The 12168-nt window shown below is 49.3% G+C and overlaps 1 protein-coding gene across 1 annotated transcript; it reads left to right on the forward strand.

Annotated features, from left to right (window-relative positions):
* Positions 1 to 108: 108 nt before the first annotated feature.
* Positions 109 to 9167, forward strand: HECTD3 (HECT domain containing E3 ubiquitin protein ligase 3; the record flags this gene model as incomplete). The annotated part of the gene is made up of 19 exons (XM_006769277.2): positions 109 to 218; positions 295 to 430; positions 909 to 1024; positions 1110 to 1223; positions 1359 to 1441; positions 1872 to 2037; positions 2252 to 2333; positions 2990 to 3172; positions 3322 to 3374; positions 3551 to 3615; positions 3754 to 3857; positions 4120 to 4239; positions 4355 to 4444; positions 5382 to 5588; positions 5856 to 5985; positions 6079 to 6153; positions 6252 to 6333; positions 6468 to 6539; positions 6697 to 9167. Coding segments are annotated over 19 exons (2073 nt in total), but the record flags the coding sequence as incomplete, so codon positions are not given.
* Positions 9168 to 12168: the final 3001 nt, after the last annotated feature.

Consider the following 12168-nt stretch of genomic DNA (forward strand, 5'->3'; position numbering starts at 1 on the left):
GGGCGGGGCCTGCAGAGGGGATGGGGTGGGTGGTGTCGTTTGGAGGAGTTGGAGCTCCGGTGAAGGTTCCAGGCCTTGGGGCATCGTCCCGCTGCGCACTGATGTCTCCCCATCCCACCCCCCAGATGGGAGCAGGTGGTGGACCTGACTTACTCCCATCGCCTGGGAGCGAGGCCCCAGCCCGCGGAGGCATACACGGAAGCTGTTCAAAGGCTGCTGTGAGTGAGCTGGGCGGGATGGGGAGGAGGAGCCCAGGTCTGGGCCCGCCCTCATGAAGGATTTGGGATTGCTTAGCTATGTGCCCCCGACGTGGACCTACGAGTGCGACGAGGACCTGATCCACTTCTTGTACGACCACCTGGGCAAGGAGGATGAGAACCTGGGGAGCGTGAAGCAGTATGTGGAGAGCATAGATGTCTCCTCCTACACGGTGGGTGCTGGGCCTCCTCCCACCCCCAGAACCCTCACCTCTAGACTCGGGTTAAACCTGAATCCCCATAGGCCAGACTCAGTGCAGCCCCTCATCTGGGAAATCCTCTAGGAACCCCTAGACCAGCGGTTCTCAACCTGTGGGTCGCGACCCCTTTGGGGGTCGAACGACCCCTTCACAGGGGTCGCCTAAGACCATCGGAAAACACATAAAATCACATATTGTTTTGTGATTAATCACTATGCTTTAGTTATGTTCGATTTGTAACAATGAAATTGGGGGTCACCACAACATGAGGAACTGTATTAAAGGGTCGCGGCATTAGGAAGGTTGAGAACCACTGCCCTAGACAGTTCCACTCATACTGGCTTCACATTTAACCCAGATCCACTGTGTCATCTCTCCTCCCTGACCCAAAGCACACTCCCAGTGCAGGGAATGGGGTAAACACTGATTCCACCCCCCTGTCCCTCCCCAGGAGGAGTTCAATGTGTCCTGCCTGACAGACAGCAATGCAGATACCTACTGGGAGAGCGATGGATCCCAGTGCCAGCACTGGGTGCGGCTTACCATGAAAAAGGGCACCATTGTCAAGTAGGTGGGCTCGGAGTAGGACAGGGTGGGCGCGCCATGTGTCTGTGGGTGTACAGAGACCCACATGTGTACTCTGACCCCCTAGGAAGCTGCTTCTCACAGTTGATACCACAGATGACAACTTCATGCCTAAGCGGGTGGTGGTCTATGGGGGCGAAGGGGACAACCTGAAGAAGCTGAGTGACGTGAGCATTGACGAGTGAGCAAGCTGGCCTGGGTGGGAGGTGGGGCATGATCCTAGCAGTGGGGATGGCCCAGCTTGGAAGGTTGGGTGAGATCCCAGAGATCCTTGAAAGCAAGGAGTACCCAAAGTATCTAACATCTGTCTCCTCAGGACTCTGATCGGGGATGTCTGTGTCCTGGAGGATATGACTGTCCACCTTCCAATCATTGAGATCCGCATTGTGGAGTGCCGAGGTGGGGCTTAAGGTTATGAGGAGGGAGAAGGAGCCCCACTGTGTAGATGGAAGTGAATGTGGAGAAGGCGGTGGGCTTAGCGTTGAGATGAAGGCGATAGCTGAACTAACTCCAGGATTTGAAACGTTGGGGGCTGAGCCAGGTGTAAGGTACCAGGGTATAGACCTGCCTTACAGCCACAGAGATTTTAAGGCTCCCCTGGAAGAGGCACCGAGATGGGACCCACAGGCTTTCCAACAGATATAGTGGTGGACGGAAGAACCAGCAAAGAATTTAATAATCAGAAATAGGTAAGTAGAAGGGGATCTCAAAGGTCCCAAGTAATTAGGGCAAAAGGTGACAAAAGGCTGAGCATTAAGGAGACATTCTCAAGACTGAAGGCCAAGGAGGCAACAGGCACAGCAAGTGACCTCCCCTCTCCTTCCCCCAGATGACGGGATTGATGTGCGTCTTCGAGGGGTCAAGATCAAGTCATCTAGACAGCGGGAGCTCGGGTTGAATGCAGACCTTTTCCAGCCCGCCAGCCTGGTGCGATACCCACGCCTGGAAGGCACTGACCCAGAAGTCCTGTACCGCAGAGCTGTTCTCCTGCAGAGGTGGCTGTGGTCCTGGGCCCGCCAGGCTCTCCCCCTCCCTTCCCCCTATCCTGTCTATGTGGAGTCCCCCGGGTCTTATACTGTAAGCTGTTCAACTTCAAGTGTCAGAGCAGCCCTGGGCCCTGGCTGTAACTACCTGTGTGTTGGGGATTGAGGGGGTCTGACATCCATGCCAAACTCTTCAGCTGCAGTTACCTTTACCCACCCACCCCAGATTCATAAAGATCCTAGACAGCGTCCTGCACCACCTGGTACCTGCCTGGGACCACACGCTGGGCACCTTCAGTGAGATTAAGGTGAGCCTAGCCCATCCAGTGCTGGTCTTGGCAGTGGGCTCCCCCTTTCTACTCATGCAATGGTTCACTCTTCAGCAGAGAGTTCTTAAAACTTAACCTAGGCCTGGACCTTTGCTGGGCTCTGGGTACACAGGAAGAAAGCCAGAGGCAAATAGTCAAATTTAGTCTTTCTGGGGCTATTCCCCAGATAGTCTGTGAAATACACAAGCGCTGGGGGAGGAAAGGTGACAGCATGGATAGAACAGGTTGCATAAAAGGTGTATACTGGTAGTTCCTAGCAACTTTAGATGAACTGAGGCATACTAGCAGCATCTAGATGATGTGATTATAGCATGGGGATGAGGCTGGGAGGGAGTGGGCAGGAAGCGGGCTCTGGTAGCAGAGGGCACTGAGGACCAGGCTGTGAAGCAGGGACTTTGTCCCAGGTCCTTGAAGCCACTGAAAGGTTTTAAGTGAGTTATGACAAAGTTGGGAATTTTTCTGTTTTAGAAAGCTCCCCCTGGTGGCTGGTCTAAGGGAGGGACTGGAAACAAGGACAGGGATGGACTAGGCTTGGGCTGGAATGGTGGAATTGTGTCCAGGCATGGAGGAAGGTTCCAGGGCTGGACAGAGGCTGACTGCCTACCAGTCCTCCTCTGGTTACCTTTTCTCACCAGCAAGTGAAGCAGTTCCTGCTGCTGTCACATCAGCGGCCGAGCCTGGTGGCCCAGTGCCTGCGTGACTCAGAGAGCAGCAAGCCCAGTTTCATGCCACGCCTGTACATCAACCGGCGCCTTGCTATGGAACACCGTGCCTGCCCCTTAAGGGATCCCGCCTGCAAGAACGCTGTCTTCACCCAGGTCTGGACTACCTGGGCTTGTACTGAGGGAGGGCCAATAAGGGGCTTAGGAGGCTGGGTCAAGAGGGACCTGAGCAAGATCTTTGGGCAAGAGTGGGGCTAGGTCTTGACACAGGCTCCTGCAACTCCCTCCTCTTTCCCCTGCCCCAGGTTTATGAAGGCCTCAAGCCCTCTGACAAGTATGAAAAGCCCCTGGACTACAGGTATGGCATGAGGCTGAATGATTTACTCAGAGTAGATGTGCCCGTACACACCCACACACTGCCTCTGGCGCCCCTCACACTATCGCTCTGTAGCCCTACTCCTGGCTGGTGTCTGGGTTGATGAATTGTCCTGAGCCCTAGCCAGCATGATGACAGAGGTCCACCCCCATTTACAGGTGGCCCATGCGCTATGACCAGTGGTGGGAGTGTAAATTCATTGCAGAAGGCATTATTGACCAAGGTGAGGCCCTGAGGGAGGACAATAACCACCCTGCCCAGTTAGAGTGGAAGGGGCTTCTGAGGGCCTGCTTTTATTATTCCATTATGGGGGCTGGAGCTCTTGAGCGCCCCAGCTGAGGGCATCTGTCTGTCATTGCAGGGGGTGGTTTCCGGGATAGCCTGGCAGACATGTCAGAAGAGCTGTGTCCTAGCTCGGCAGACACCCCTGTGCCTCTGCCCTTCTTTGTGCGCACGGCCAACCAGGTACTCCCACCCTTACCTCCAAGTTATTTCTGCTGTTTTGTCTCTGCAAACCTCCCAGGTCCCAGGCTGAGCTAGAGAAAGAGCAGAAGAGGGTCCAAGTTGCCCAGGACAGCCCCTGGGCAGATAGGGAGGGGGAGCCATTATACCTTCAGAGGGATCATTCCGGGCCCCCAGGGAAAGGTGGTCAGGGATGTCTTTGGGAAACCTCAGACAAGAAAGTAGGTCCACCCCATGCCATGCTGACAACCCTGTCTCGGGGCAGGGCAATGGCACAGGTGAGGCCCGGGACATGTATGTGCCCAACCCCTCCTGCCGGGACTTTGCCAAGTACGAGTGGATTGGACAGCTGATGGGGGCTGCCCTTCGGGGTAAGGAGTTCCTGGTGAGTAGCCTAACCTGCACCCCATCAGATCAGCCCTGCACGCTGGAAGGAAGAAGGACCAGCCAAACCTGGGCAGCTCAGGAGGAGAAGACATTAATGACTATTTGTCCCACAGGTCCTGGCTCTGCCTGGTTTTGTGTGGAAGCAGCTGTCTGGTGAGGAGGTGAGCTGGAGCAAGGACTTCCCAGCTGTGGATTCCGTGCTGGTGAGTCAGGCTTGGAGTTAGTGTTTCCTCTGCCAGCCCCTGAAGGTTGCTGTTCCCCAGGGCTGTCCTGAACCTTCTCTTACCACACACATGCTCCCTCTCCAGTCCCATCTACTCTCAGTTTCTCAACTACTATCCATAGTCTGGTGACTCCTAAATCTTTACCTCTAACCCCAGTTTCTCTCTGAAGCCTGGGCCATATATGCATCTGCCTGCTGGATGTCTGCTCTATGATGTCATCTCCAGTTCAGCACACCCTTCATCTCCCCAGTTTACCGCCCTCTAGAGCTCCCTCTCCCAGAATGGCACTGCCACCCACCCCTTCCCTGCTGAAGCCCTCAGGCTCCTTCTTCACTCCTCTTCCCTCACCTCCCACATTCTGTCACATCTCCTGGAATCTGTCTACTTTTCCCGTCTTACTACTACCCTCCAGTTCAGGCCACCTTCCATTCTAACCCAACCACTAACTATAAAGGCTACTGTCCCTATCTACTCTTACCCATCTGATCTCTAGCAGCCAGAGTAATTTATATTTCACACTCACTTAAACTTTTCAATGGCTCAGCTCAGGGATAAAATACAAAATCTAGAAAGACCTTACATGACCCATGTTTAGGTGGCCACTTGGTTCACATTCGGGTTCCAACCAAACAGATTCCTTAAGCCTTTTGTTCTTCCACCTTTTTCCAATATTCTTTCCCCAGACTTCCTTGTGGCCCAGCCAATTCCTAGCCATCCTTTGGGTCTCAGTATAGATGCCATTTTCTCCATGGTGCCTCCCTGATCTCCAAGCCTGTTACATGTTGTCTTGTTACTTTCACAGCCCTTGACCGATCCCTTCACTTCTCTCTCGGCCTGCTGCCCTGTGAGCACCTTGAGGAAAAATGACTGTTTCCATAATGAAAAGCTGACCTTCCTGCCTCTCTCCAACCCCCAGGTGAAGCTCCTGGAGGTGATGGAAGGAATGGACAAGGAGACCTTTGAGTTCAAATTTGGGAAGGAGCTAACATTCACCACTGTACTGAGTGACCAGCAGGTGGTGGAGCTGATCCCCGGTGGTACAGGCATCGTGGTGGGATATGAGGACCGTTCCCGTTTCATCCAACTGGTCCAGAAGGCACGGCTGGAAGAAAGCAAGGAACAGGTACTGCCCAGAGGCCAGAGAACAGAGAGCTTTGGACAAGAGCCCAGAGCCCAGCCTGATAGGCCACCAGTTCCCAATCCCAAGAGCCCTGTCCCCCATCATCCCTCCGCCCCACACTCCTGCTGGTCTGTGGAATACAAAGAGACTCGCAGTGCCGAGCAAAGACCATGTCCCCGTCATCTCCATGAGTGGAGGCCAAGTGGCCCACCACACACTGAGCTGGGAGTTGTGGCTCTTCCCCAGCCAGTCCTTTCCCCTCCTCCCCAGGTGGCCGCCATGCAGACAGGTTTGCTGAAGGTGGTGCCGCAGGCTGTGCTGGACTTGCTGACCTGGCAAGAGTTAGAGAAGAAGGTGTGCGGGGACCCAGAGGTCACTGTGGACGCTCTGCGCAAGCTCAGTGAGTGTGGGGCAGGGCAGGGCAGCACCGGGTAGGGCTTAAGGGTTATGTCTGTTGGGACACGAGAATGAATTCTGGCCTTGTCACCACCAGCCCGATTCGAGGACTTCGAGCCATCTGACACACGGGTGCAGTATTTCTGGGAGGCACTGAACAACTTCACCAATGGTCAGTGGTAGAGGGCAGAGCAATACCTGGGTTTGACCTCGCTTGTGGGATACAGAGTCAGGCTGGAAGTGCGGGCACTGATTTCCTTCTCCATCCAGAGGACCGGAGCCGCTTCCTCCGCTTTGTCACAGGCCGTAGCCGTCTGCCTGCACGTATCTACATCTACCCAGACAAGCTGGGGTGAGTGTGGGAGGGAGGTCTGAAGGGGCTGTGGCCAGCCTTCTGTCCAGCACCGCCCGCCCCCCCCCATCATGTCAGACCCTGCCCTGTGTCCCTACAATTCTCCCTGATCTCTGACCCCTCCACGCCTCCAGCTGCGAGACCACAGACGCGCTGCCTGAGTCTTCCACCTGCTCCAGCACCCTCTTCCTACCCCAATATGCCAGGTGGGTTTCCTAGGTTCGAGCCCAGAGAGTGGGGAGCGGGAGAAAGATGGCATCCTAGGGTGGCTGAAGTGCTGAAGTGTACGAATCGGAGCCCCATCACCCCTGGTAGTGATGGGGGCCTCTACACCTGGCACTGACAAACTCCCTGCCCCGGCAGCGCCAAGGTGTGCGAGGAGAAGCTCCGCTATGCGGCCTACAACTGTGTGGCCATCGACACCGACATGAGCCCTTGGGAAGAGTGAGTCGGCTACCTCCTATGGGCCAGCAGTGTCTCATTGGGCCTTGCCTGGGGCAAGACACCACGGCTGGGGCAGGATGTGCGTGGATGCACTCAGAAAAAGCCAGCACGCACAGCCTCTGTGCAGCTGCAGTGCGGGCGGTGAGCTGACACTGGTGGCCCAGCCCCGCAGGCGCACAAGCCCGGTGCGTGCTGGGCTTGCTTCCGGAGTCACGTTGCCTTTGTGAAGGGAACCGTCCACAAGCCCAGCACAAGGTGCCAGGCCTGAATTACTTGAAGGAGGCCTTCTAGTTCCCTACGCCCCGTGGACTTTGCTTCGATGTGTGGCTCCTCTCTTTTTTTATCCTTGTTTTTCTCTGGCTTCAGCCTGGACTCAAAACAAAAAATATAGAGGGCGGTGGATCTCCCCAAACAAGGTATCAGGGATGGATAAGGAGTGATGGTCTTCCTTCTTAGGCACCTGCCCCAAGAATAAAGCAACTGAACACCTTCCCTCAGATACTTATCTTTTCCTTTTCTCCCTCAACACCCAAGGTGTGAGCTCCCTCCTCTTCCTCCAACCCGTCCCATTGACGGGAAGTGCCACTACCTCCCTGGTTCAGAACCTACACCCACTCAACATGAAATCTTACTGCTACTGCGCCCGTGTTAATCATTCTGACTCCCCGTCTGCTGTTTCACTCCCAAGATTTTGCACAAGTTAAGGCCAGCTATAGCCTCTGAAATCTTCAATAGCTCCTCTTTACCCAGCTCTAAAATAAAGCCTAGACTTCAAACCTCCCTGTAGGCCTTCTGGACATCTCTGCCCCACCTCTCCCTCACAGAAGGGCCTCCAAGACACTCCATCAAAGATGTCTTGCACATGGGAAAAGTTGAATAAATGGGTGAATTCATTCCTTTGGAATGTGTTTATGGCTCTGGAGGGATGTTTGAGGAGACTTTTCCAGGAGTGGTGGGCTTCTTAGTGGCAAACATTAAGTCTGGAGCTGAGTGGGAAATAAAGACCCCCACTACTCAGAAGGGAGGAAGAAAAAAGTTGGCCTAGCATCATCTAGGGTGGGTGTGGTGATGTGGAAGATAGGAGCCCTCCTTCAGGAACCAAGTGGGCAGAAGAATTTGACATAGAGGGCAAGCCCTGAGGTGGCTGATAAACCACCCAGGTCAGAATTTTGACAGAAAAGGAGGCAACAGCACTGCTGCCCACCCCCATGCTGCCTCCACAAAGTGCCCCCTGAGAGAAATGCGGATACAGTCCCCTCACTCTCACAGTGGGCAGCCACCCTCAAAGGGTCCCAAGTGAAGTGGCATGTGGGGTGGTGCTAGGTGAGGAGTGTCGTGTTGCTCCCACACTTCCCCAAGCCCTAATGCCCCCCCACCCCCTGGGCTGTGTGCACCCTGAGGCCTATCTCCCCATAGCTATGAGTCTAACACCCCAGGTGAGTCTTGCAGGTGCCCAATCCCTGGGCTTTGGGTGGCCCACAGGAGACACCCCTGCTCCCTTCCTCTGGCATCCTCTTCCATTGCCTGGAGCTAAAGGGGCTGGAGCCCTAGAGGCTTTCCCCCACACCCCCTCAGCTTTGTTCTTCCCAGCAAGTTCCCGCCCATCCGAGGCACACCTTCCTGTTTTCTGGGAAAGACCTGGCCCGCGCCAACCTGCAGGAGGCAGTCCATTTCTGTGTCTGTTACTGGCCATATGAGTCTTTGGTCCCTCCTTTAACAAATTGGACTCACAATGCATTATATATTTTACAGCTTGCTTTTCATTTAATCACTCAATGAATGCATCAAGCATGTATGTTAGGCACCATAGCAGGTGTAATGGATAAAATGGAGGCTAAACAGATAATTTTTGCCCTCTTGGAATTTAAACTCTAATGGAAGAGACACATAGTAAACAAATAATGGCAAAAACATTTAATAACATGTGTAAGAGCTCCAAGGGAGAAGTGGAGGGTACTGTTGTTAGAGGATGTACAAGATGAACGTTAAATCCTGAGGGAGAACAACTGGGCACAGAGGCCAGCTGAGGAGCATGTCCAGTTCTGGGTGAAGGAAGAGAGAAGAGACTCCAGCCTTGGAGAGCTGTTTTAAGATTTTGCAATGAGCAGCCAAGAGGACATCAAGCAGGGGAGAGACAGGATTAGATTTGGGTTTGGTAGCTGTTTAGAGAATGAACTTAGAGGGAGACACGAGGCAGGGAGTAACCAAGCAGGAAATGATGGTCACTGAGACCATTTTAATCAATATTTTTATTGACTGTATTGTATTACATTATAAGGAATTTTCATACTGTTTATTAATTTAAAGCCCTCTACAGATGGACATAAAGGTTGTTTATAGATTTTTGGTATTGGAAACTATAAATGTTACAGTAAACATTCTTATGCATATATCCTTGCATACCTATTTGATTATTTCCTTAAAATAACTAAAATCCCTTCATCAAACTGCCAAATTGCCAGGATATATCAGTTTTCACTCCCTTTAGTGTCTATTTCCTAAACTCTTATCAACCTAGAGTATTAACAATTAAAAATATTGTTAGATAATTTAATGAGCTGAAAAATGAATGGTATTATTTTAATTTTCATTGTTTTGATTATTTACTATATTGAGCAATCGTTTCTCTTCTTTATGAACTGCCCTTTATGTCTTTTGTCTGTTTTTTCTGTTGGTTTGATTATACTTTTCTGGTTCATTGATTGATTGATTGATTTTGAATTTGAAAGTACGCTTATTAAAGCTGGGGACAGTGAAACAAGGAAAGGCCTAGGATAGAAGAAGCAACAGGAGAGAACCTAAGTGGGGGTGCGTTGGCTGTTTAGAAATGTGAGGAGAAAAAAGTGAGCCAAAGGAGGCCTTGGAGACAGGTTCAGGGGGTAGCCCAGGGTGAGCTGCCACTGCCCATTGCTCCCATAGTTGCAAGTCTCATGGGGACCCTTAGAGTTTAGGAGAAAGAAAATTCACTCAAAAAGGAAATTCGAGTAGGTGTGTGTTCCCAGGAGGGCACACATTTTCTTACTGATTTATAACAATCTTTGCATAGTACTAAAATAAAAAGTCCATTGTACTAAAATAAGGCACTGTGCTAAGTGCTATACATCTGTTATCTATTTTATCTTCTGTACAATTCTATGAAGTAAGCACTATTAGTATGTCCACTTCTAGATGAGAAATGAAATAAGTAACTTGCTTGGGTCACATAAGTAGTAATTGATGAAGCTAGAAATTGGATGATGGTCTGCCAGCTCCACAGCCTGCTGCTGTGGTAGCTAAGGTGCTTTAACTTCTATATTAACCCCTTCGTTGTGTCAGACGTTGTCATTGTTTTTCCAGTTTGTACTTTGACATTTAATTTCACAAGTATTCTTTCCTAATATACAAAATTTTAAATTTTTATGAATTCAGAATCTTTATGGAAGGAACCATTTATTGGATATATACTAGCGGAGACAATATAGTAAACTAGTTAAGAGCACATTCTCTAGAGTCAGCTTGCCTGCATTCATATCCTAGCTTTACCACATCCTAGCTGTTAACCAGTGTCCTCGGCTTCCTTTTTTTTTGAGTATCTATTCTTTTACCATTGATTTGAAATGCTACCTTTTCACATACTTATCATTTTATGGTAAACTTTTATATATAAGAAATCTTCATTTTGCACAGTAATGCCAAAACTGTTAAAATGACCCTGCAAGTTGAAGCCAAGCAAAGAAATCTTAATAACCAATGGGAGGAATTACCATTGTTCTGTGACCTTTAAAATTTCTTGTCAAACATTAAAAACACTCTTACTATCAATTATAAATGTATAGGGAAATGGGGAAAAATAGTAAAACTAATATTTATTTAGTATATTGTAATCTGAAGCACTTAGAAAAATTGATAATTAAAATGTTTTTCTTTGTAAAAAACTTTCCAAGGATAGTTTGAACAGTGCTTGCCTTTTTTCTTGTCTTATAATATGAAGCAAGCATCTTCACTATGCCTTGATGAATTGTAATGCTCCTTTTTAAGTTTGGATCAGCTCCCATAAACCTCATGAAATATCTCTGAGAATTCCTTTAATGTGAAGTTTTTTGTTGGTGTCACTTCCTCTGGGACATTTTCATCCTTTTTGTGCAGTGACTAATCACCAACAAACTGAAAGAAGTGACATGATTCACTGCTCATGATGTACATCCAAAAAGTTGATTGACATTTTTGACAGTAATCTCATTGCTTTAAGGGAGGAGAGAATTTTTGGAGGACCACCATTTTTACTGATGTCAGCCATTCCTTTTGTATTTGCTTTTAAATTTATTTGATAGAAAGTTGTAGCCCTAGCTGGTTTGACTCAGTGGATAGAGCATCAGCCTGCAGACTAAAGGGTCCCAGGTTTGATTCTGGTCAAGGGCACATGCCCAGGTTGTGGGCTCGATCCTTAGTAGGGAGCATGCAGGAGGCAGCCAATCAATGATACTCCATAATCATTGATGTTTCTCTCTGTGTGTCTCTCCCTTCCTCTCTGAAATCAATTAAAAAAAATTTTTTTAAAAGGAAATTCTGTGTACTTGAAAGGAAATATTAAAGTCCTAATTAATGAAGGTTCTTGTCAAGCTCTCTATATAAACACTGTAGCATCATTTGCTAACTTACCATGATTCTATTAGGCAACTGCTGGGCCTGTGTACAAAAACAAAACATAAATATTTTTATGCCTGCCGTTGGTTGCCAAAGTAGAGTTTCTCTTTCCCCTCTAAAAATAATAATTTCCTGCCCCATTGACAAGTACACAGCCAAATGGAATAGGTGAATATTGTGACATGGCCAGCAAATTCCCAGAGATCTCGTGCAGATAGACTGTGGGAAGAGTATTTCTGAGCCAAGGCCCAACTTTTGAAAGGTTTCTTTTGTCTCCCATTGTTCCAAGAGACCTTCAGAGATTGACCTTCTTAAACATGTATGATGTTCCCCCACAACATACAAACACATAGACACAAATTATTGATATTGACACTGATGGTGCAAAAGCAATAATGTAAAACTGCTGGTGCTTTACATGGATCAAAGCAGTGATACCACACTGTGTTCATAGTTACTTACACACACTTGGAATAAAAATAATAAAGCAAAGTAAGTTTCACTTAAGAATGTCTTTGATAACGCAATAAAATAATTTTATTAAATTTGCTCGCCCTAACTGGTTTGGCTGAGTGGATAGAGCGTCGGCCTGTAGACTGAAGGGTACCAGGTTCAATTCTGGTCAAGGGCATATGCCTGGTGTGCTGGCTCAATCCCCAGTAGGGGGCATTCAGGAGGAAGCCAATGTTTCTCTCCCTCTCCTTTCTAGTCTCTCTCTCAAATAAAAAAAAATCCCTATTTTTTAAAAATACATATATTTCTGGAAAA

The sequence above is a fragment of the Myotis davidii genome, unplaced genomic scaffold (genome assembly GCF_000327345.1).
Source record: "Myotis davidii unplaced genomic scaffold, ASM32734v1 scaffold924, whole genome shotgun sequence".
NCBI lineage: Eukaryota > Metazoa > Chordata > Mammalia > Chiroptera > Vespertilionidae > Myotis > Myotis davidii.